This window comes from Mastigoproctus giganteus, chromosome 8 (assembly GCF_048544385.1).
Source record: "Mastigoproctus giganteus isolate SK-2022 chromosome 8, ASM4854438v1, whole genome shotgun sequence".
Lineage (NCBI taxonomy): Eukaryota > Metazoa > Arthropoda > Arachnida > Uropygi > Thelyphonidae > Mastigoproctus > Mastigoproctus giganteus.
This window is the reverse complement of record NC_143582.1, coordinates 161,477,383-161,501,821: the sequence shown is the minus strand read 5'-3', so window position 1 is coordinate 161,501,821 and position 24,439 is coordinate 161,477,383. Positions and strand designations below refer to the sequence as shown.

The following is a 24,439-nucleotide window of genomic DNA, read 5'->3' as shown; positions in this document are numbered from 1 at the left end:
TCCTCCCTTCCTATCCTCTCTATCCTTTCTGTAGATGTTGTACTCCCAAATTCCAGTTCTGTGTTCCTTATATCTGTGTGACAGCACATCCGTGATATCCCAACAATATCCACCTTTGATGCGTTGAGCAATACCTCAATTTCATCAAATTTGTTTACTAAACTCCTAGCATTGGTGTACATGCAAGTATACATGCAAGTATACATGCAACTGTTCCTATTCTTAGCTACCCTAACACAACCCATGTGTTTACTTGTACTGCAATGACTCCTAGCAGTCTGAAATATCCTGCATCTTGTTTTCCAGGCTGCTGCTCATTCCAATCAAAGCAGTGCAAGAATCACTTTCACCTCTGCCAGTGGCTACTGTTAATCTATTAGTCCTTGTATCCCCCCAAGCTAGCAGTTTTCCAACCCACCTAACACTGCCTCAATAACATCAGCAAATATTCTTGCACCTTTTCTATTTAAGTGTATCCCATCCCTGTAGAAGCAGTCTCTCCTGTTAACAAGTACAGACCAGGCTGAAAAAAATTCTACCCTTTGAACCTTGCACAATCTTTCCAGGGCCGAATTGATCGACAAGACACTCATCATATACTCCCTCCTATCGTGTCTGGGCAGAATTGCAGACACTTTCAAATTCAACCCTAATTCACGGCCTTTTTTCAACAGTGACCTATCCTTATTAAGTAATTCTGCCGGTCTCCTACTCTTAATATTATTAGTGCCAAAGTGTACAACTATATCGCCTTTTGTGCCCTTAAAAGATGATATCCGCTCTACAACGTCATCAACCTTTGCCCCTGGCAGACATACCCTGGTCCTGTTCCACCTATCCTTTTTACAAAGCATGTTCCCCGTTTTCCTGACAATAGAGTCACCAACAACTACTACTTCCTGTGGGACCAGCGCATTCTGCTTGGGCGTTGCCGCTGTGTTGCGGCAACCCCCAAGTGCAAGCTCTGGTGTTGATGTGGGCAGCTGAGTGCTTCATGGGCCCTCAGTTTAGATCCTTCGAGGGCATTCACCCTGTCCTTCATGCTCTCATATAGGCCCAAAACAACGCTGAGTTGTCACCTGATTTCGTTACACTCCTTGCATTGCACACACACACACAAAAATATCCCCCATGGCAATATCATGTCCCGTACCCGATTGCTCCACAAACATTATGCAAGTAGTGCATTTTAAAAGGCTGTGATTCAGAGGGAATCTGTCCCCCCTCAGTTCTCCTCTGAGCCACAGCACTCCCATTAGCTTGAGCCTTTTGCTTTGCTGCTCTGGTCTGAGTCATGATTTAGATTTAATTTCAATAAAATTTCAATTTCAATACAAAATTATAACCCTAAACTTGTATCCCAACACAGTTATAACACTATATATATTTTTCAGTATCAAGTATTATCTACGAATTCCCTTTATATAACTTTCATATCAAGTTATGTATTAATTAATTATGTTACGTTTGTAATCTAAGTCGTTATATGTATTTAGTTAAAGTACAATTTAATTGACAAAGAAGTTTAACAAAATTAATAGATTTTACTGATTAATTGACAATATTATATTATACACTAATTAAACTCAATAAGAAAGGAGATGAACCAAATTGGTCCACTTGATATCGATGGTTTGATTGTTGGTGATTCTGTTCAGATAGCTGACAAACTGAATGAGTGTTTTGCATCTACATTCACACATGAGGAATTCTTTAGGGAAGTGAAGGGCAGAGGCATATTAAATTATAACAGGGAGCTTAATTTTGTAATAACTGAGAATAAAAAAGTGGCGGAGAATTTGTTGAAGATAAACATAAGAAAGGCACCTGGGGTGGATGGGATCTATGCAGTTATATTAAACGATGCAGCAAAGGAAGTAAGCAAACCCATTATGAGAGCATCCTTTCACTTACAGGAAGTCCTCATGGACTGGATATGTTAAAATATATCCCCAATTCACAAAGGAGGATCAAAGGTTACAAGAGTAATTACAGACCTGTTAGTTTAACTTCTGTTCCGGGGAAAATAATGGAGTCACCAGTTAAAGAAGCATTGCAGGATCATCTAGACAAGTCAGCAGTAATAATTCAGACACAGCATGGGTTTGTTAAGGGAAAGTCTTTTCCGACAAATTTGAATGAATACTATGATGTGGTTACAAAGGAACTGGTTTTTCTAAAACTTTTGATTTAAATTTAGTAGTATAGCATTATTTTGTGATTTTCTCATTAATCTGGTGTATTTATTCTTTACTCGGCCTTGTAATTGCATAAAAGTACAGCAAGGGTATCAAATCCACGTGTTACAAGTTGCAGCTCCCCTGAACGAGAAGTTTTTAGCCATATTTAGCCGCTTTATCGACCAATTGTTACATCAAATTTAAGTAGCTTATAGACCTAGTCAGGATCGTTAGTTTATTCTGAATTGAGACAGCGAGATTTGGACACTTAAGTATTAATTAACTTCCAAATCTCACTGTCTCAATTCAGAATAAACTAACTTCCAGATGGTAAACAAGGTAACTGGAAGTTTTGTGTTTAAGACGTCAAGATCGGTGTTGAGACGATACCATTCTATTACGAGGATTTCGTATAGAAGGAGTTTATAATTTGAATTTAATGTGACAATGGTTGTTGCGGTATCAACTGAGGGGTTGTGGTTATGAGTGAGTACACGTTGAGACAGTTCAGTATTTCCTTGCTGTGTCCAAAAACTATGGACGTGGTAGTAGGCATGTATGTTTGTGATGGTGGATGATCCAAATTTATTAGTAGTGCTCCCGATGTAGCATGCATTACAGTTGGGTTGACATTTGATTAAATAAATTATGTTGTTGATGTCTTTAGTGTCATAAATGCAGGTTTCTTTATATTTATTAAAAGGGGCTCCTAACTTATAATAGGTAGAAAAAATTATAGAGATATCAGTGTTAGTGAAGATAAGACGTAATTGTCTAGTGATTTGGCAGTGGTAAGGGAGAACAATGCGAATGTTGGATGGATCGGATTTTTTATAACTGGGTTTAGAAACACTTAAACTACTAATCTTACTTTCAACGGTTGAAATAATTTGTCGGATTAGTTTCGGGTACTTAAGTTCTACAGCAACCCTTTCACTCTTCTTTTTATCACCAACTGAAGATGAACCTATTGAAAGTCCATCGTTCTTGACTATTGGCATTAATCCTTTTTTAATTTTAATTTCAGATAACTAGAGGACGATATGGTGCACCCTTCTTCCTCTAGGCTAAGATTTTTCAATTACTCTTTTTAAACCATGCTTCTATCGTGATTTTTAAACCTTATTGCGATTTTTAAACACATTTTTAGTTTAACTAATGATTTCTCACACTACTGTTTTATGATCCATATAACCACAATGGATTATTGAGGTGAGTGCCGTCTCTTTATTAAGATTTGACTAAATGCATATTTCTTGTCATGAACTTAGCATTAGCATTAGTAGAGGCATTTGATGCAAGAAAGCAAGCTTATGCAGCATCAGCCAAAAAAAAAAAAAAAAAAAAAAAAAGTAACATAAATAAATAAAAATAACCACTTCCTCTTCACCCCTCTGTTCGTTCGAAATACCTGTCCAGCTGAGCCTTAAACTTATTTAGGCTATCAACTTCCACGACAAGGGATGGAAGTCTGTTCCATCTACCAACCACCCGCTGGCTAAAGGCAAATTTCCGCACGTCTATCCTACATCTGTCTTTCCTCAATTTGAATTTATGCCCTCTCAGGTGATTATTCTGAGCTAGAGGAAGAATCCCATCGGCATTGAGCATGCTTAAACCATTCAAGGCTTTATACACCTCTATCAGATCACCTCGCTGGTGCCTAGTCTTTGGCATCTTAAGCTTTTGCTAAGTCTTTTATGGTTAACAATGAAAATGAATAAGATTAATAAATTTAATTAATTAATTGTCAATACTGTATTTACTGAATTTAGGAATCTAATAGATTCCTAAATGCAGCAGTATGTTTTTTTTTTTTTTTTAGTTAGTTGTTGGCGTATCCTCTTCTGTGGCCATAATGCACCTCCCAAGGTTTTTGCAGTACTCTGATCCAAGCCTGAGGCGGGATTCGAACCCCATGACCTTTGGGTTGCCAGGCAGGCACTTTACCCACCCGGCCAGCCCGGTCGGCCAGTAATACGTATTATGCTATCTAGTTTTACATTAGAGCTACCTATTTACCACAATTAAAAATTGGAATACCACTCACTTATAACAATGGCGGCAAGATTTGAATGAAGCTTTTACGTATGGAATGAAACCATTTGAATGGTTTTACGTATATTAAGTAATAACCTACAAAATCTCTATCTAAATTGAAAATAAAAATAATGAGCATAACTTGAACTATAAAGCTACTTATAAAGTATGATATAAAATAACAATTAAGTAAATAAATAGGCAAAACACATGATTTTTTGGAGCTTGTAATTCACAGCTGGAACTTTTAATGACACTCAATGCTCTCTATAAGGAAAGATGATTGTGAAAAGTATGAGCGCCTCTGCATGCAAATGAAATGGACAAATAAGTCTGAATGTTTTATGGGTGATTTTAATTTGCCTCTAATTGATTGGAGCAAATGGAAAGGAAATTCAACATGCGGACAAAAAATTTTTAAATCAACTAGATGATTGCTATTTGTATCAATGTGTCAAGGAAAGTACTAGGGAAAAGAATATTCTAAACCTGATCATCACCCATGAACCAGATGACATAATAGAGCTGACAACACAGGAACCAGTGGCAGGAAGTGATCACGGAGTTCTACGGTGGACAGTGAAGAGAGAGAGAGAGAGAGAGAGAGAGAGAGAGAGAGGAGGAGAGGAGAGGGGGGAGAGAGAGAGAGAGAGAGAGAGAGAGAGAGAGAGAGAGAGAGAGAGGAGAGGGGAGAGGGAGAGAGAGGGGGGAGAGAGAGAGAGGGGGAGGTAGCAATAGTTGTAGGCAAAGGAAAGGGTTATAATTTCAAGAAAGGAAATTACAATGGATTAAGGTGCTACGTGGCCTCTATTAACTGGGTGCTACGTGGCCTCTATTACCGACCAGTCAGTGTAGATATCTCACAGAGAATGAATACAACTGAATTATGGTATACCTTTAAAACATTAATAACAGAAGCATTGAATGCGTATATACACCATTAAAAAAAATACTCCACGAGGAGGATTCCAAGTTGGATGAGACATGGGATAGTATTAGATACACCAGCTAATGTTGCATATTAACTCAACAGTTACTTTGCATTGATATTTACAGAAGAAAATCCCTTTATGCCAATGAGAAATTATGGGAGTGAAGTTGAAAAATATGTAATTAATGATATTGAAATTTCACATGATAATTAAAAAACTATTAAGCCTATAGGCGAATAAGGCTCCTTGGATTGATGGTATACCCTATAATTTCAAGGGAGGTGGAAAGTGAGTGCTTTGAACCATTAAGGCTAATTATGAGAGCATCACTGGACTCAGGAGAGATTCCATTGGATGGAAAAGTGCCCAACGTATTGCCAGTACCTAAAGGCGGTTCTAAGAGTGTAGTGGGAAATTACCGACCAGTCAGTGTAACTTCAATAGTAGGGAAAATCATGGAGACAATGATCAAGGGTGAAATTCAGGATCATTTAAATAGTAACGGAATTCTGAATAATTCACAGTATGATTTTGTAAAGAGAAAATCATATTTAACAAATCTGGTTAGCTATTTTGACAGGGTGACTCATGAGCTTGATTTAGGTAATAATTTCAATATTGTTTATTTGGATATCAGCAAAGCATTTTATTCAATCCCACATGAGTGGTTACTTTATAAGCTGGAACAGGTTGAATCACAGGGAAAATCCTTTGACGGATAGGAGGATGGCTTCAAGGAAGGAGGCAGAGGGTTTTGATAAATGGTTATTCCTCAGATTGGGTTAATGTATGAAGTGGGATTCCGCCAGGATCATTATTGGGACCACTGTTGTATAATGGTCTAATCAAGAAGCGTATGCTAAGCACTGCTGCTCCTGCCCACCTGGCTATGGAGGCATCATGAAGATGATGTAAAGATTGGTGGAGTAGTTAATGATCACTGCCAAGCAGAGCTTCTTCAGAGTGACTTAGATAGACTTCAGGGATGGTCAGAAAAGTTACAGCTATGCTTTAGTTAAGAAAAATGCAAGGTCTTACACCTGGGGAACAGTAACCCCAAAATAACTTATACACTTGGTAGAGTTGAACTAAAGTTAGTAGTGGAAGAAAGGAACTTGGGAGTTATGTTACGGTCAGACATGAAGTTCTCCAAGCATTGCAGAGAGGTTGCAAGGAAGACTCATGGTGTCATGTCGATGATTTATCGAACATTTGCTAGTAGAGATAAGGACGTTTTATAATCCCATTATAAAATGTCCACAGGTATCTCACCTGGTCAGATCAGCAAAAGGGTGTCCATATGAGGAAAGACTTTGAATATGTGGGTTGCACAGCTTGGAAACTAGGCACCTTAGAGGAGACTTGATTGAAATGTTTAAGGTCCTGAGCGGCAAAAGTAAAATGAAGGAGGACGAAATTTTCACGGTTATAAATGATTCTAGAACTAGAGGCCATAAATTCAAGTTACAGGAGAAGAAGTTTAGACTGGATTGGAGGAAGTTTTATTTTAGCCAGTGAGTTATAAATTACTGGAATAAGTTACCTACATGGGTGGTTGAGGCTGACAGTTTGGGGAAATTCAAAGGTCAGCTTCTTCCCTACAAGAGGAGGGAAATGCATAGGTTGTCTATTTCCTTTTCTTTTATTATTTATTAATTATTTCATAAAAAAATTTCATGCCAAAACAGTAAAAATGCTGACCTCATATATAATGGGAAAAAGGCAAGGAAAAAAAAAATAATTATTTATTTTATATATTTATTATTATTATTTTTTTTTTTTGGCTGGTGCAGCATAAGCCTTAGGCTTCCTTGCACCATATGGCTGTTACTAATACTAATGAAGGTAGAGAAAATCACAGATTTTTATCTCCAGCCAACAGTTAATGTTGGCTTGTTATTTTCAAGTTGCACTTCACAGATGTAACTATAAGGTTAAATAACAAACATTTATCTATTTGTAACCAAAGTTTTAAAGTAATATTCTAAACTTTTTTGTAAGGTTTAAAAATGTCATATATCCTGAAACCTAAATTTCATAAAAGAAGAGAGCTTTGCAGCAATTTTCCAACATTGAGCATGCAAATATGTATCGTGTACCTTACTTGAAAATTTAGTGGAAACAACGTGAATATAGCATGAAAATTGCTCTTACAGAAAATTGGCAAACATTTGTGGCAGTTAATAGAGGTTTTAAGGAAAAGCTGTATATTTTGTCACACTGTAAGCCAGCTAGAACAACTGCAAGCTTACAATCAAGATGTTCAAGATGAAATTCTTGACATGGTACAAGAAGATCCACAGATAAGGAGCTGAAAAATTAATGTTGCTTTACAGCTGCATTCTTCAGTGACAGCAGTTATAGCCCTGCAAAAGTGCAATCACTGACTCCAGCAGACTATTCTCAGTTATAGCAGTTCTGCTAATGGCATGCTCTTCTGTTATCATGCCGAAGATCCTAGTTTTGAGAGTGAGATACTGTTTACTGATGAAGGAAGCTTTGCTTAGGATGAAATTAGCATTAGCATTTAGCATTAGTAGAGGCATTTGATGCAAGAAAGCAAGCTTATGCAGCATCAGCCAAAAAAAAAAAAAAAAAAAAAAACCCACTTCCACTTCACCCCTCTGTTCATTCAAAATACCTGTCCAGCTGAGCCTTAAACTTATTTAGGCTATCAACCTCCACCACAAGGGATGGAAGTCTGTTCCAGCAACCAACCACCCGCTGGCCAAAGGCAAATTTCCGCACATCTATCCTACATCTGTCTTTCCTCAATTTCAATTTATGCCCTCTCAGGTGATTTTTCTGAGCTAGAGGAAGAATCCCATCAGCATTGAGCACGCTCAAACCATTCAAGGCTTTATACACCTCTATCAGATCACCTCGCTGGTGCCTAGTCTCCAGACACTGTAATTTGCAAAACTTAAGCCTTTCTTCGTAAGAGCACCCCTTTGTTCCATTCACTAATCTTGTTGCCCTTCTCTGTACTCGTTCCAGCAGCTCTACATCCTTCTTGAAATGAGGCCTCCAGACCTGTATACAGTACTCTAGGTGTGGCCTGACCATTGCCTTATACAAGGGAATAATCACTTCCTTATCCCTGCTGGAAAAATTCCTGTATATCATTGACAATACTCCATGAGCTACTCTTGCAGCCCGTCTGCACTGCTCAGAGAACTTCATATCTGCCTGCACAACCACCCCCAAGTCCCTTTCATTCTCTACCACTGTCAGTGTAGTACCACAGAGTTGATACGTTGCTCTGGGGTTACTGTTTCCCATGTGTAGCACTTTACATTTGTCAATGTTAAACTTCATTTGCCACCTCTCAGCCCATCTGCTCAACCTTTCCAGATCCTGTTGCAGTAGCATAGTGTCAGTAGTGTCCTTGACAACCCTGCCAACCTTTGTATCGTCTGCAAACTTGGACATTAAGCTTGATATACCATCATCAATATCATTTATAAATACAGAAAACAATAATGGACCCAACACTGAGCCCTGAGGGACTCCACTAATAACATTAGTCCACGATGAGCAGTGTCCATTGATTACCACTCTCTGTCTTCTCCCCCTCAACCACCCCTTTATCCATAGCAGCAATTTGCCTCCAATGTCACACTGCTCCAATTTGTGTAGCAGTCTTCCATGTCCAACAGTATCAAAAGCCTTTCTAAGATCCAAGTATATAATATCAAAGCTATTCCCTGCATCCAGTTCTTTTGTGACTGCATCATAGTATCCAATCAAATTGGTCAGGCAAGACTTCCCCTTAACAAAACCATGCTGTGTCCGAGCTATAACTGAAGTCTTGTCTAAATGATCCTGCAGTGCTTCTTTAACCAGTGCCTCCATTAATTTTCCTGGAACAGAAGTTAAGCTCACAGGTCTATAATTACTTGTGTCAGCCTTTGATCCTCCTTTGTGAATTGGGGTCACATTTGCACATTTCCAGTCTATGGGTACCTCCCCTGAGTCCAAGGAAACTCTCATAATTATGGCTAAGGGTTTGCTTACTTCCTTTGCTGCCTCCTTTAATATAACTGGATAGATCCCATCCACCCCGGGTGCCTTTCTTGTATTTATCTTCAACAGTTTCTCCTCCACTTTACTCCCAGTTATTTCAAGATTCTGTAGCTTACTGCTAGAGTTGAATACACCTCTGGCATTCCCCTTCGCTGAATAACTCCTCATGTGTGAATGTCGATGCAAAATATTCATTTAGTTTGTTAGCTACCTGAGCAGGATCAACATTTGACCCATCAATATCAAGTGGACCAATCTGATTCATTCCCTTCCTTCTAGAGTTTACATAAGTAAAGAACTCTTTTCTGTTTTTCTTTGCATCCCTTGCCAAGGATTTCTCGTAATCTGCCTTCGCCTGCCTAACCTCTTTTGTAACTTGGTTGCATATCAACTTGTATCTATCATAGGCTTCTGTGTCATGTGTTAATTTGTAAGTATCCCATGCATTTTTCTTCTCTGCCATATGCCTCATTAGTTCATCTGAAATCCATTTTGGCCTAAACCTTGAACAATATTTCTTAGTTGGTATGTAAAGCCCTAGTAGCTTCCAAGATAAGTTCTTTGAATGCTTCCCATTTTGAATTTGCTGTTGGTAACATCATCAGTTGGTCCCACTGTATAGAATTTAAATACTGTCTCAGTCCATCATAGTCGCCTTTACGGAAGCAATAACCCTTCCCTTTACCCCTAATGGTAGTTACCTCTTTGAGTAAATCCCACTTCAGCACACTGTGATCACTGCCACCTAGTGGTTCATTTATCTGCAGATTCTTAATGCATGAAGAATCACTGCTGATAATCAAATCCAGAGTATTACTCCCTCTAGTTGCCTCCCGAACATGCTGATGTAGAAAACAATCATCCAATAAATCCACAAAAGCCTTGCTAGTGTGTGAGTGACCAACCCACAAATTCCAGTCAATATCTGGGAAATTAAAATCCCCCATTATAAGACTCTCTGATTTACTGGCCCACTCTATTTCCCTGTACAGTTTCTTATTATACTCATCAGAGTCATTAGGCCTATAGCACACTCCTACTCTCAATTTTGATCTCCCAATGCTTATGTCACACCAAACTGACTCAACACTGCACTGTCCAGCGATGTCGACTGGCTTCACTTCCTTGGTTTTTATGTGTTTCTTAACTAATAGCATAACCCCTCCCCATCTTCCTATCCTGTCTATCCTTTCTGTAGACGTTGTACTCCCCAAATTGCAGTTCTGCATCCCTTATATCTGTGTGACACCACATCTCTGATATCCCAACAATATCTGCCTTTGATGTTTTGAGCAATACCTCAAATTCACCAAATTTATTTACTAAACTCCTAGCATTGGTGTACACTCAAGTATACCTGCACCTGTTTCTATTCTTAGCTACCCTAACACAACCCATGTGTTTACTTGTACCGCAATGGCTCCCAGCAGTCTCTGAAATATCATGCATCTTGTTTTTCAGGCTTCTGCTCATTCTAATAGAAGCAGTGCAAGAATCTCTTTCACCTCTGCCAGTGGCTACTGTCAATCTATTGGTCTTTGTCTCCCCCCAAGCTAGCAGTTTTCTGACCCACCTAACACTGCCTCGATAGCATCAGTAAATATTCTTGCACCCTTTCTATTTAAGTGTATCCCATCCCTGTAGAAGCAATCTCTCCTGTTAACAAGTACAGTCCAGGCTGAAAAAAATTCTACCCCTTGAGCCTTGCACAATCTTTCCAGGGCCGAATTGATCGACAAGCCTCTCATCATATACTCCCTTCTATCGTTCTGGGCAGAATTGCAGACACTTTCAAATTCAACCCTAATTCTCGGCTTTTGTTCAATAGTGACCTGTACTTGTTAAGTAATTCTGCCGGTCTCCTACTCTTAATATTATTAGTGCCAACGTGTACAACTATATCACCTTTTGTGCCCTTAAAAGATGATATTCGCTCTACAACGTCAACACCTTGCACAACTTTCATGATTGGGCAAAAAAAAATCACATAATGTAATGGTTAGGGCCCACCATCTAGAACAAATTGTCCTTAACATCTGTTGTGATGAGGTTGCTGATTGGTTAATTAAGCCATCAAAGAACATGTGACCGAAGAATTTCATGTTTTGTCCTGAGATAAACATAATTCATGGTCCGAACAAAATATTTCTATTCAGGCATGACATGTTCATTTTTAATGGTACTCCTATTTCGGCGTATAGGTGATCACCTCACCTACTCAGGGAGGCCCTGTTGTTTAGTCAGCATGTTTACCTATATGAACCCCCCCTTGGATATTTCCTGTAGGGTTATTTATAGGGCCTAGTATATATAATGGAGGTTCAATATCACAGAACTGCAGCGACAAATAGAATGTGGCTGCAAAACAATCTGCACTACTGCAGAAGTGTTCAAGTATGTTTAGCAATCACTAATTGAATGAGCTGAGATCTGCATTTAAGTGCAAGGGCAGTACTTTGAATAATTATTGTAAAATTAATCTACTTTAAAATTTATGGGTTGTTATGTTTGTATGCCTTTTTAAAAGTTTAATAATTCCGAAATAAAGAAATTTTGGACATATCTTTAGATTAATTTTTTTTTTTCTTATTCCTAAAATATGTCCCAGAATTTTTTTTTCCATACTTTTGAAACCAAGTATATTGAATACAGGAACATCCCAAGTAGTTATAGTAAAGACATTATAAATGCCACAATAGGCAAATAATATGATCTCCTGATTTGTATTTTAAGTGTAGAAGCACATGCTTTTCTGAAGGATACTTAGAAAAGATGAAAGAACCCTACAAAGGGTTGGGACCCATATTTTTCACTGTAGAGACAGGAAACAACTTGTAAATGCATGTTTTAGCTTTTTGTACTTTTTCAAGGAAAGAGTTCAATAAAATGTGAAATATGAGACAATCTCAAAGTATGACTGGGTAGTTTCCCTACACTTCCCTCACAGTCTGCCTTTCCCCCTTGGACAACCACCTGTTCAAGTGCTTGAAAAATCATGAGATGCCACCATTATAGAATGATGAGGCATTCCAGAAAGTCATTTATAGCTAGTTGCAAGGTGCTACAGCATCCTTTTAAGCTTGTGAATACGACAGAAATATGTGACTCATTCGAATGATTTTGTAGTATGTAGAAAAATGATGGGAGCTGTCCAGTTACTATTTAATATATCTGTTTTAGTATATGTACCCTTGTTTTACAGCCCAATAAATGAATAAATAATAAATCTGCATCTATTGTTCATCCACTGCAGGATGGATCCTCCCCAGCAAGTTATGTTCAGGGAATGGACCATAATCTGCCCCACTGTTCCAGGCTGGTTGGCAGATTGACCATATTCACTGATTTTTTTCACTGATTGCAATAAAAAAAAATATATATATATATAGCAATTTGGGGCTGAACTCTGTTCTACTCAGAGTGTGTGCTATTGCACTTCCACTCCTGGCAACTCGTCTACAGAGGTTTGTCCAATAAATACATTGATATTTTTGGTATAACCCTCATATAATATGACAGAAACTTGGGAAATATCTGATGGAGTTCCATTAATTTATTCCCAGTAAGTGAGAAGTATTGCCATTCACTGCAGACACCCACAATATAGAGGGCGATTACATAGAAATGAAACAACATTAAAGACATACATTTTTATTGAAATAGTCAGCATGCTTGAGTTTCATGTAATATATATGAACATAACATCCAGGTACCTGAGGGTACATAATGTGATGCCTGCGATGGTTCAACATCACCGACATTCAGCTCTTTGTGACACCACAATCAGAGGATTACAAACCTATCCATCCTCATATTCTAGCAGGATGGGGCTCTTCCTCACTTGTCTCATGTCTGCTTCTTCCTTGATGTCAGACTGCTGAATGGATAGAGATGAATCCATTCCTTGGCTACTGAGATCACCTGATCCTATCCCACTGGATTTTTTCTGTGGGATTACATGAAAGGCAAAGTGTACTCCACAAAGGTACAGGACATTGTTCAGATTAAAAAGTACATCACATCAATGGAGGTCTCTAAAACTCCTAATATGTTAGAGAGTGTGTTGAGGGAAATTGAATACCATTGTAGCTTAGTCTATGCTACGAATGGTGCCCATTCGTAGCATAGACTAAGTTACAATGTGAATGTCTGTGATATTGAACCCATAGTGAATGTCTGTGGTATTGAACAATCATAGACTTATGTTACGTACCCTAATGTACATGGATGTTATGTTTGCACATATCCTACGAAACTCAGACGTACTGAGACTATGATCTGTGTGAATATTCCTCTTTTTGCTTCCTTATTAAAAAGTTAGGTCTTCAAAATTGGTTCATTTCTATGCAGACACCCTGTATATTTTATTGCTGATTCTAAGAGTAAGAAATGATTTACATTGTGGACTTCAAGCCTTCTGTTGTGATAGATTGCTGTCTCTTTGTACAAACTGCATAAACCTTGATTTTAATAAAAGGTTATGGCTGTCATCTTCATTATGTGATGATTTATTCCAAAATAAAGCTTTACATTCTTAAAATGAATATAAAGGAATATGAAAGAAATTTAAATTTTGAAATATAGGAGTGAATATTTTAAAACGTAAGAAATCAGTGTCACCTTATGAATAAATTCACTGACTGAAGATATAAAAATTAATTGTGTGAATCTAATGAATAATACATATAGATATATATATTTGTATAGATACATATGTACAAATGACGACCTCTGGAAACCAGGCAAAAGCCAGCTGTAATCAGCCTTTCTGCAATGAACCGGGCTCTGCTGTAGTCAACTTTCTCTTCCCGAGCATCCACCCCCTTTTCAAGAGTGTGATCATGAACCAGTTCCACTGAAGGAAGAAGTCGAAAAAGCCATCAGAGAACTGATGTGTGGCAAGTCACCTGGAATCGATTAAAGCTACAGGTGTGAAGGGTGCTGAGTTTTTAGCTATTAGCCTAATTTCTCATGCTAGCAAGATTCTTCTTAAAATCATATTAAACAGAATCTCAAGAAAACTTGAAGAAAAAATGCCAGAAGAGCAAGCAGGTTTCAGAAGGGGCAGAGGAACCAGAGATCAGATTTTAATTCATTCTTTGCATTTTTGCATTCTTTGAAATTGATCATTGAAAAATGCAAAGAATTCAATGTTCCAGTCGTTTTGTGTTTTATAGATTATGCAAAAAGCATTTCACTGTGTTCAACATGAGAAACTATGGGAAACGATGACTAATATGGGTTTCCCAATCCACATAATTCAGCTGATTAAGCTACTGTACCAGGAACAGAAGGAACTGTGAGAACCAACATGAGAAACGCGGACTTTTTCACAATAGGTAATAGTGTCAGGCAGGGCTGTATTTTGTCACCTCACTTTTTAATCTTTATGCTGAAGATATGCATGAAGCTTTGGAAGATTTAGAGACTGGCATCAAAATTGGAGGACTAAAGATAAACAACCTTCATTTTGCAGATGATACTGTGCTAATTTGCATTTCTAAGTATCATCTTAAAGAAACTCTGAGGAGAGTATGTGAAGCAAATAAGAAAAAAGGATTGTTTCTGAATGTGTGTAAAACTAAAATTATAGTGATTTGGTCATAATCTCGGTTCCAGTAAAGTGAAGGTTAATGGGCAAGATATCAAAGAAGTTGATGAATTTGATTACTTAGGGTCAAGAATAAATAAAAATAGTGACTGCTGAAATGATGCAAAGAGACAACAGGCAATTGTTAAAACGTTGGTCACTGATCTGACAAAATTATGGAGAGATCAAGATCTGCCCCTAAAGATGAAACTGAGAATCATTGATTCGTTAATTTTTCCAGTTGCCACTTATGGATGTGAAGGATGGAATCTGAAAAGAGTTGACAGGAAGAAACTTGAGGCATTTGAAATGTGGTGTTACAGGAGAATGCTGCATATTTCTTATTGGATCGAATGACAAATGAGTGGGTATTGAATAAAATTGGTAGGTCTGAAATCTTCTTCATAGCATCAACAAAAGAAAACTCAAGTTTTTTGGTCATATAGTAAGAAGGGAAAACTTTCTGTTGAAGAATATAATGGAAGGAAAAATCGAGGGGAAGGGGTGCAGAGAAAGACCTGCAACTAGGTGGAAGGATGGGATCAGTGAACTTCTGGGCATGACACTTTGCAATGCAGCTTGTAGAGCACATTATCAATGCAGTTGGAGGAATTTGTTGGTGGACACAACAGCTCCTCAGGGAGCTGTGTGACTGGAAGAAGAAATCTTAAAATAAAATGTGAATAATGAAATGTAATTTTACTTTCTTTTTTTAAGATGGCATTTGAAACTTACTGTTAATAATAAGAATTTTAAAAAAGTTTATATATACAGTGGATTCCGGTTATTTGGGCCACCGGTTAATTGGGGCAGCTGTTTATTTGGGGAAAATCTTAAAAAACAGAACCCAATCGAGCAAATAGCCAGGGTTTACTTCGCTTAATTGGGACAACATGCTGTTTAATCGGGGCAGGAGACCGCAGCACTGGAGATTACCCTATGATTGTCTCTGACTGTACTACGTGGTTCGGTCGGATATCTGGAGGTCACAACCATAAAACAATAATAACAATTAGCAGGCACTTGTTTATTGCTTTTCTTTTCTGCTAGTGCAATCTATCATAAACGGATAGTAAACTCGATCTTATTGAATTTGCTATAATACTGACATCTGGAATTCTGTGGTTTATTATGGTGAAATGTGTTTACACTTCCATGACATCTTCAATTGTATAAAAAAAATTAATTTTCATAATCTTCTCTTCATTCCTATTTTTAAAGTTTCGTAACTTGTTACTCCGTTCTCACTTGTACATATTGGGTTACTTGCAATTTGTGTGCGCCGTGTTCTTTGTTATTGATTGCTTATCTTTTTACTGTTTTAAATTTTAACCACAGCTACAAATGTCAGTGAACAGAAATGTCAACTAGTTAGTATGTACATATTAATTATTCCGATTATCATGTATATTCTTCCGATTTTCACGTAGCATTTAATTTTTTAATTGGTAAGGTAATAAAGGGTAAATTTGTGTTTAGTAGATCTTTACTTTTATAGCCTGTGGATAATATTCCTTCTATTTTCGCTAATTAGAATCGCTGTTTAATAGAATTAAAATTCAATTCACAAACGTGATCACAATGACCGGTGCTTACTACACATCATATAGTGAATGGTACTTTACTGTGGTGAGTCCATCGTAACATGATTTGATCATACAGTGAACCAATTGTAAAGCGGGGGTCCCTTGTATTTTTAACTATTTACAAGAAACTTCAGATAATTGGGGCAGCCGCTTAATTGGACTAAAATGCACTAGTCCTGATGTGTCCCAAATAACTGGAATCGACTGTATTAAATTTCTTATTCCAGAAGAAAAGTCTGGTGAGAGATATGCAATATATGTGCTTATTAATTAAAAAAACAAACCAAAAGGTTCAAAACCTTGGTTAAAAGTTAAATTAATTTGTACCTGTGATTTTTTTTTTCCAAGGTCTTCTGTAAATTCCAAGAGCTTTTCTAATCATCTGAGTTGCAAATAAGCTAATTATTGGTATGAGGTGTGCCATGGCAAAAATCTCAAGAGAATCTAGGCCATGCTTATCCTGTTATTATGCATACAAACAATGGGATCTCAGCACCAATATTGTCAATAACAATACAAGTATGGAAAAGACTTCAGATGGCACATGTCAAACAGTAATGGTGCACACATTAAAACTAAAAATACTTCCCAGATATGGGACAAACACTTTTCATCTCATTATCAAAGAGATAGTATGAATGACATGATTTCTAAAAAGCAAGCAACATATGGCCATTCAGGACTTAACTACAGTAAACAGAGCAGGGTGGTGAGAACTGTGAATTACTTTCTCCTGTAATTTAATACAGTCCCATGCATTTGAGATAATAAAAAGCCAAAGGACATTAATAGAATTCCAGAATAATTTCATATGCAAGGTCTCAAAAATAAGTTTATAGAAATTGGACTTATAATCTAAGAAGGAGATAATAAATTTGAAACCATGATCAAGGGATATGGGGTGCTCACTAAGCGTGGATGCCCCTGAGTGACCAGCCTCAACTAACTGTATTAATCTGGTAATACATATTAATCTCCAATAATATACATAATAATAGTAGTAGTAGTAGTAGTAGTGGCATGTGATTGCAAGAAAGCAAGTGTATGAGCTTATGCAGCATCAGCCAAATAAAAAAAAAAAAAAAAATCACACTATTCCCTCCAAATGCCTGTCCAGTTCCTCCTTAAATTTGTTTAACCTATCAACTTCCACAATGACAGATGGAAGTTTGTTCCAGCAATTAACCATCCGCAGGCTAAAGGCAAATTTCTGCACATCTATTCTCCATCTGTTTTTTCTTAATTTGAATTTATGTCCCCTTAGGTTCGTAATCTGAACAAGTGGAAGGATCCCATCAGAATTCAGCGTGCTCAACCCATTCAAGACCTTATACACCTCAATCAGATCACCGTGCAGGTGCCTAGTTTCCAGCCACTGCAATTTGCAGAACTTAAGCCTCTCTTGGTAAGAGGATTCATTCCACTCACCAATCTTATTGCCCTTCTCTGTACACACTCAAGCAAATCTACATCGTTCCTAAAACGAGGCCTCCAGACCTGTAAGCAGTACTCAAGGCGTGGCCTTACCATTGCCTTATACAGAGGGATAATCACCTCCTTTTTCCCTGCTAGAAAAATTCCTATATATCATTGACAAAACCCCATGACCTGCCCTGGCAGCCTGTCTGCATTGCTCAGAAAACTTCATATCTGACTACACAATTACTCCCATGTCTTTTTCATTTTTTACCACCTTAAGTGTAGTACCACACAGTTGGTACATTTCTCTGGGGTTACTTCTACCCATATGCAGTATATTTTATTTGTCAAGGTTAAACTTCAGTTGCCACTCCTTAGCCCATCTGCCCAAATTTTCTAGATCCTGTTGCAGTAGCACACTGCCATTACTGTCATTAACAACCCTGCCAACCTTTGTATCATCTGCAAACTTCAACATTAAGCCTGATATACCCTCATCAATATCATTGATAAATATACAAAACAACAGTGGACCCAACATCGAACCCTGTGGGACTCCACTAATAACATTAGTCCATGAAGAACAGCACCCATTGATTACCACCCTCTGTCTTCTCCCACTCAACCATCCTTTTATCCATTGTAGCAACTTACCCTTAATACCATTCTGATCCAATTTGTACAATAGCCTTCCATGCGCAACAGTGTCAAAAGCTTTCCTGAAATCCAAATATATGATATCAAAATTATGTTTTGCATCCTGTTCCTTTGTAACCACATCATAGTATCCTATTAAATTTGTCAGACAAGACTTTCCCTTAACAAACCCATGCTGTGTCGGAATTATTGCTGCAATCTTGTCTAGATGATCCTGCAATGCATCTTTAACCACTGATTCCATTATTTTACCTGGAACAGAAGTTAAACTGGTTTGTAATTACTCATGTCACCCTTCACTCCCCCTTTGTGAATTGGGGATACATTTGTACATCTCCAATCCGTGGGGGACCTCCCCTGAGTCCAAGGATGCTCTCATAATTATGGCTAAGGGTTTGCTTAGTTGCTTTGCCGCCTCCTTTAATATAACTGGGTAGATCCCATCTACCCCAGGTGCCTTTCTTATGTTTAACTTCAACAATTTCTCCTCCACTTTGCTCTCAGTTATTACAAAATCATTAAGCACCCTGCTACAATTTGATAACCTTCTGCCATTTTCAAACCTTAATAACTCCTAATGTGTGAATGTAGATGCAAAATACTCATTCAGTTTGTTTGCTATCTGAGTAGGATCATCAACAGTCGAACCATCGATATCAAGTGGACCAATCTGATTCATCCCCTTCCTTTTAGAGTTTATATAAGTAAAGAAATCCTTGCTGTTTTTCTTAGCATCCTTTGCCAAAGATTTCTCGTAATCTGCCTTTGCCTGCCTAACCTCCTTTGTGACCTGATCACAGACTAGCTTATATCTGTTATAGGCTTCTGAGTCGCTTGATAATTTATATGCATCCCATGCATTTTTCTTCTCTGTCACGAGTCTCATTAGTTCATTTGATAACCATTTAGGCCTAAACCTTGAACAATATTTCTTAATAGGTATGAAACTTTTAGTAGCTTCCACAATTAATTCCTTGAATGCTTCCCACTTAGAATTTACTGTTGGTAACATCGTCAGTTGATGCCACTGTACAGAATTTAAAAACTGTCTGAGACCACTGTACTCACCTTTGCAGAAGCAAAAACCCTTTCCTTTACCCCTGATGGTAATTATATCTTTAAGTAAATCCCACATCAGTACACTGTGATCACTGCCACCTAGTGGTTCCTTTTATCTCCAAATTCTTAATACACGAATGATCATTGCTAATAACCAGATCAAGAGTATTACCCTCTCTGGTTGCCTCTCGAACATGCTGCTGCAGAAAACAATCATTCAATAAATCCACAAAAGTCTTACTAGTGTGTGAGTGACCAACCCACGAGTTCCAGTCAATATCTGGAAAGTTAAAATCCCCCATTATAAGACATTCTGATTTACTACCAACTCTATTTCTCTGTACAATTGTTCATTGTACTCATTCGAGTCATTAGGCCTATAACACACTCCTACTCTTATTTTTGCTTTCGCAGTGGTTATGTTGAGTCAGTCACACCAAACTGACTCAACAGTGCACTGTTCATCTATATCAACTGGATGCACTTCTTTTGATTTCATGTTTTTCTTAATTAACAGCATGACACCTCCTTTCCTATCCTGTCTATCCTTTCTGTACACATTGTACTCCCCAAATTCCAATTCTGCATTCCTTATATCAGTGTGACACCACGTCTCTGATATCCCAACAATATCCGCCTTTGATGTCTTGACCAACACTTCAAATTCATCAAATTTATTTACTATACTTCTAGCATTGGTATACATGCACCTATTTCTATTCCTAGTTACCCTGACACATCCCATATATCTCCCTGTTTCACGATGACTGCCATCAGTCCCTGAAACCCCCAGCACCCCCAGCGCTCCAGGTCACTACTTATTCTAATAGAAGTTGTGCAAGAATCACCTTCACCTCTGCCTCCAGGGCCAAATTGATTGACAAGGCTCTCATCATGTACTTGCTCCTATTGTGTCTGGCAGAATTGCAGACACATTCAAATTTAATCCTGAATCACGACTTTTTTGCAACATTGACCTGTATTTGTTAAGTAAATCTGCAGATCCCTACTCTTAATGTCATTGGTGCCAACATGTACAACAATATCACCTTTTGTGCCCTTAAAAGATGATATATGCTTTACAATCTCATCAACTTTTGCCCCGGTCCTGTTCCATCTATCCTTTTTACACACTATATTTCCCGTCTCCCTGACAATAGTGTCACCAACAATAACTAGTTTCTTTGGGACCAGCGCATTCTGCCTTGGAGATTGCCGCTGTGTTGCCTGATGCCCAGGAGTGAGCTCTGGCATTGAATTGCGCAGCTGAGAGCTTGATAGGCCCTCATATTAATTTCTTCGAGGGCATTTACCCTACACCTCAAGCTCTCATAGATGCTGAGTTGATGCCTAATTTCTAGATACTCTCTGCACCTGGCACACTAAAAGACATCCTCCTTGGCTAGATCATGTTCTGTTCCAGAGAGTTCGGCAAACATTTCACAATTTGCACATTTTTTTAGGCTGTGATACATTGGAGAATCGCCCCCCCCCTTCAGTTTTCCCCCGAGTCACAGCACTCCTGCCACTTTGTGCCCGTTGCTTTGCTGCTCTAGTTCTGGAGCATGATATTTTAAATTAATAATTTAAATTAAAATTATCTAAATCTTTATCTAAATTAAATTAATAAGATCAATAAATTTAATTAATTAATTGTCAATACTACACTATCTGTAGCCTCCATAGCCGAGTGGTCAGGAGCGGGAGTGCAGTAGCGCACGCTCTTTGAGTAGACCGGGGTTCAAGCCCCTGACTGCTGAATACGGTCGATCTGCCAACCCGCACTGGACCAGCGTGGCAGATTATGGTCCATTTCCCTCAGCATGAATTGTTGAGGAGGCTTCCATCCTGCAGTGGGTTGATAATGGCTGCACTTTACCTTTTTTCTTTCTTTTTTTTTTTACTACGCTATCTAATAGAATCCTAAATGCAGTGATTGTATTACGCTATATAATTATACGTTAGAGCTACCTAGTTACCACAATTAAAAATTTGAATTCCCTACTACTCTATACAAAAACAATGGCTGCAAGATTCGAATGAAATAACGGAATGAAATAACTACGTATATTAAGTAGTAATCTACAAAAACTCTTTATCTAAATTAAAAATAAAAATAACCAGCATAACTATAACTATAAGACTACGTATAAAGTACAATATAAAATAACAATTAGGTAAATAAAAAGGCAAACACTTATCACTTTTTCAGAGCCTGTAATTCACAACTGTAATTTTTAAAGAGAGTCAGCTCCCTCAATATAATATAATATCTCTCTTGTGGTTTCAAATTTGATAATATATCTATCTTAGATTATCAGTCAATTGTATGTAAACTTCATATTTCTGAGCTCTTGCATATGAAATTATTCCAGAATTCTATTAGTATCTGTCCACCCTTTATTATCTCAGATGCATGGGACTCTATTAAATTACAGGAGAAAGTAATGTGCAGTTCTCTCCAATCTATTTAAGTCCTGGATAGTCATATGTGCACATACTTTCAGTACTCATGTCATTCATACTGTACCCATATACACACTTTTGTGTTATCTTTTAAACTTATAACAAGTTCATACCTAATGCTGGACAATTTTATATATAAGTATAGGATCATGAGGCTGTAGAAATGAGATTATCAGGCTGTAGAACCAAGACATACAAAGCAGACATGAAAAGCCAGTCTCCAGACAGTCACCGCCAGTGAGGAAGATGGCTTTGACAGAAAAACGAAGTTGAATAAGCTACTTCTATTTTATCAGACTGGATGCAACCATTATTAATATGGGAACTAGGTAACTGAAATTTTCATGATATTCAGACTTGGGGGGGGGGTTAAAAAAACAATGAAACATTAATTTACACAAATACACTGAGTTAAATTGATACTCAGCAAACTGAAGCGATTTAATCTCCCCATCTGATCTGAATATCATGAAAATTTCAGTTACCTATTTCCTGTATTAATAATGGTTGCACCCAGTCAGATAAAATAGAGGTAGTTTATTGAACTTGGTCTTTTTATCAAAGCCTAGTTTCTCACTGATGAGGTATCAAAAAGTACTGAAACAACTGAAGAATAGTAAATAATTTTCCGTATGTTTGGTTACTAGTCATTGTTTCTATAATCTGATTGTTGATAATCCTGTACTTATACAAAATTAGCGCGTCTTGGAATCCATGGTTTTGTTATGGCAAAGGGACAGCATGGGTATGAACTCATGCTATCCCTTTGATAATGATATGAAATGTGTTTGTCCCACTTTAGAAAACTATATTTTGTTTTAATGTGTCAGCATTGTTGGTTTCCAACAATGTTGCCTTGTCATTGTTGGTTGCCAACAATGTTGCCATGTCATTGGAAGTTCTTTCTCTATTTGTGTTATCATTAGCTATACCGCCTGGGATCCCACTATTGATATGTGTAATAATGGGGTAAGTGCCACCTCAAGAGAAAACCTTAAGACATTAGTAGTATTAGTTCTAGTTTGTTTGTAACCCAGAAATTTTGAGAATTTCCTGGAATTTACGAAAAACCTTGTAATAAATCACAGGTAATGAATTATTGCAATGTATGAAAGCTATGAAATTATATAAATATTTTCCCATGCAGGATCAAAGAGAAAATGTGTATTTTTTTAGGCCACATTATCATATATGGGCATGCCTGGTCATCTAGATTAATTTTACATTAAATTAAATAAAAAGAATATGCTGAATATTCTTTAAGAGTTGTGCTGCTTGAAGAGTAAAGTGAACTGTGTTGGTAGTTTTAAGCATTAAGCAGTGTAATACAACATATATGTTGTGTTATACTGCCTAATGCTTAAAAAATGAGAAAAAAATGCTGTCTTGTGGTGATTAGCACGTTAAGTTATGTTTACCAAAAAAAAAGAAGATTAGCTGCAGTATGATGATTAATTTTCAATATCATTTTAATGAAATATGTTTAGTGATAAGTGAAAAATCAGATTAATCTTTTGAAATGAGACAAAAGCTGAACTAGTATGTATTATATAGTATTTGATGTATCTATATGTTTTTCTTTCTATCTATAACTGTATGTATGTTTGTTTAAGAATGTTTATTGTTTCTCATAAAATAAAAGTTAGTTTGAAATTTGTATTGATAGTTGGAAGTGTAATTAAGATGATGGATTAATCAAAAGGTAAATATTTTCACTCTTACAGAATCGGTATAATGTTAGCACATACCCATCTTACCATACAGCATATGAGACATTTGATATTGTGGACAAGTTCATTGATCCTGGCTTTGCATTCCATCGCTCTTGTGCTCAGCTTTCAGGACTATTAGTTAATGACCTTGCCAATGTAGACTTACTGCCTTATAATCTCACTGCTATGGCATCACAAATGCAACATTCCTTAGATGTCATTCTTGAATCTCCTACAAAAGAAAAGCTTCTAGATCTCAATATAACTTTAGGTAAATGAGTACTCTGTTATTTATAATTATAATCTTTTACATTGAAATGTTTATAGGTATAATAGGTACAGAGAAAGCCCTGTTAACTGATTCTTCAGATTAACTAGCACTGCCCCTCTCTTTCTTTAGAACATATTCTTTGATGCCCAAGGCATGCAGCAGTGTGCTGTGGGCACTGGTTTGAGTATGCTTGCAGCTGGTGTAGTACACCACACCCATGTGTTGAGTTGTATTGCTTCCCAAAAGGCCATTTGTATGTTTGTTCCAAACTGTGAAAACACAATTTGGAACAAACTGATAGATAAATTAATGAAATATGAAAAGGAAGAGATCTGTGATTTCTGTGAAAACCGAGTTGGATGCTCTAGGAAAACTCCATAAAGAATTCATCTTTAAAAAAAAAAAAAATTGCTATTGAATTAGGTGTGGACTGGAAAAATCATAAAAAAATCTAGGATTTTGCATTCAGGCTGTTTCACAAGGGTCATTAAGGGAGAACTT

The 24,439-nt window shown here is 37.3% G+C and overlaps 1 protein-coding gene across 1 annotated transcript in view; it reads left to right on the top strand.

Annotated features, from left to right (window-relative positions):
- Positions 1 to 24,439, top strand: part of LOC150081967 (N-acetylated-alpha-linked acidic dipeptidase 2-like) — a 214,086-nt gene that overhangs the window by 127,198 nt on the left and 62,449 nt on the right. The window contains exon 14 of the mRNA XM_090380384.1: positions 23,680 to 23,938. Coding sequence (XP_090236510.1) covers positions 23,680 to 23,938 — 259 coding nt within the window. The remainder of the gene's footprint in view (positions 1 to 23,679; positions 23,939 to 24,439) is intronic.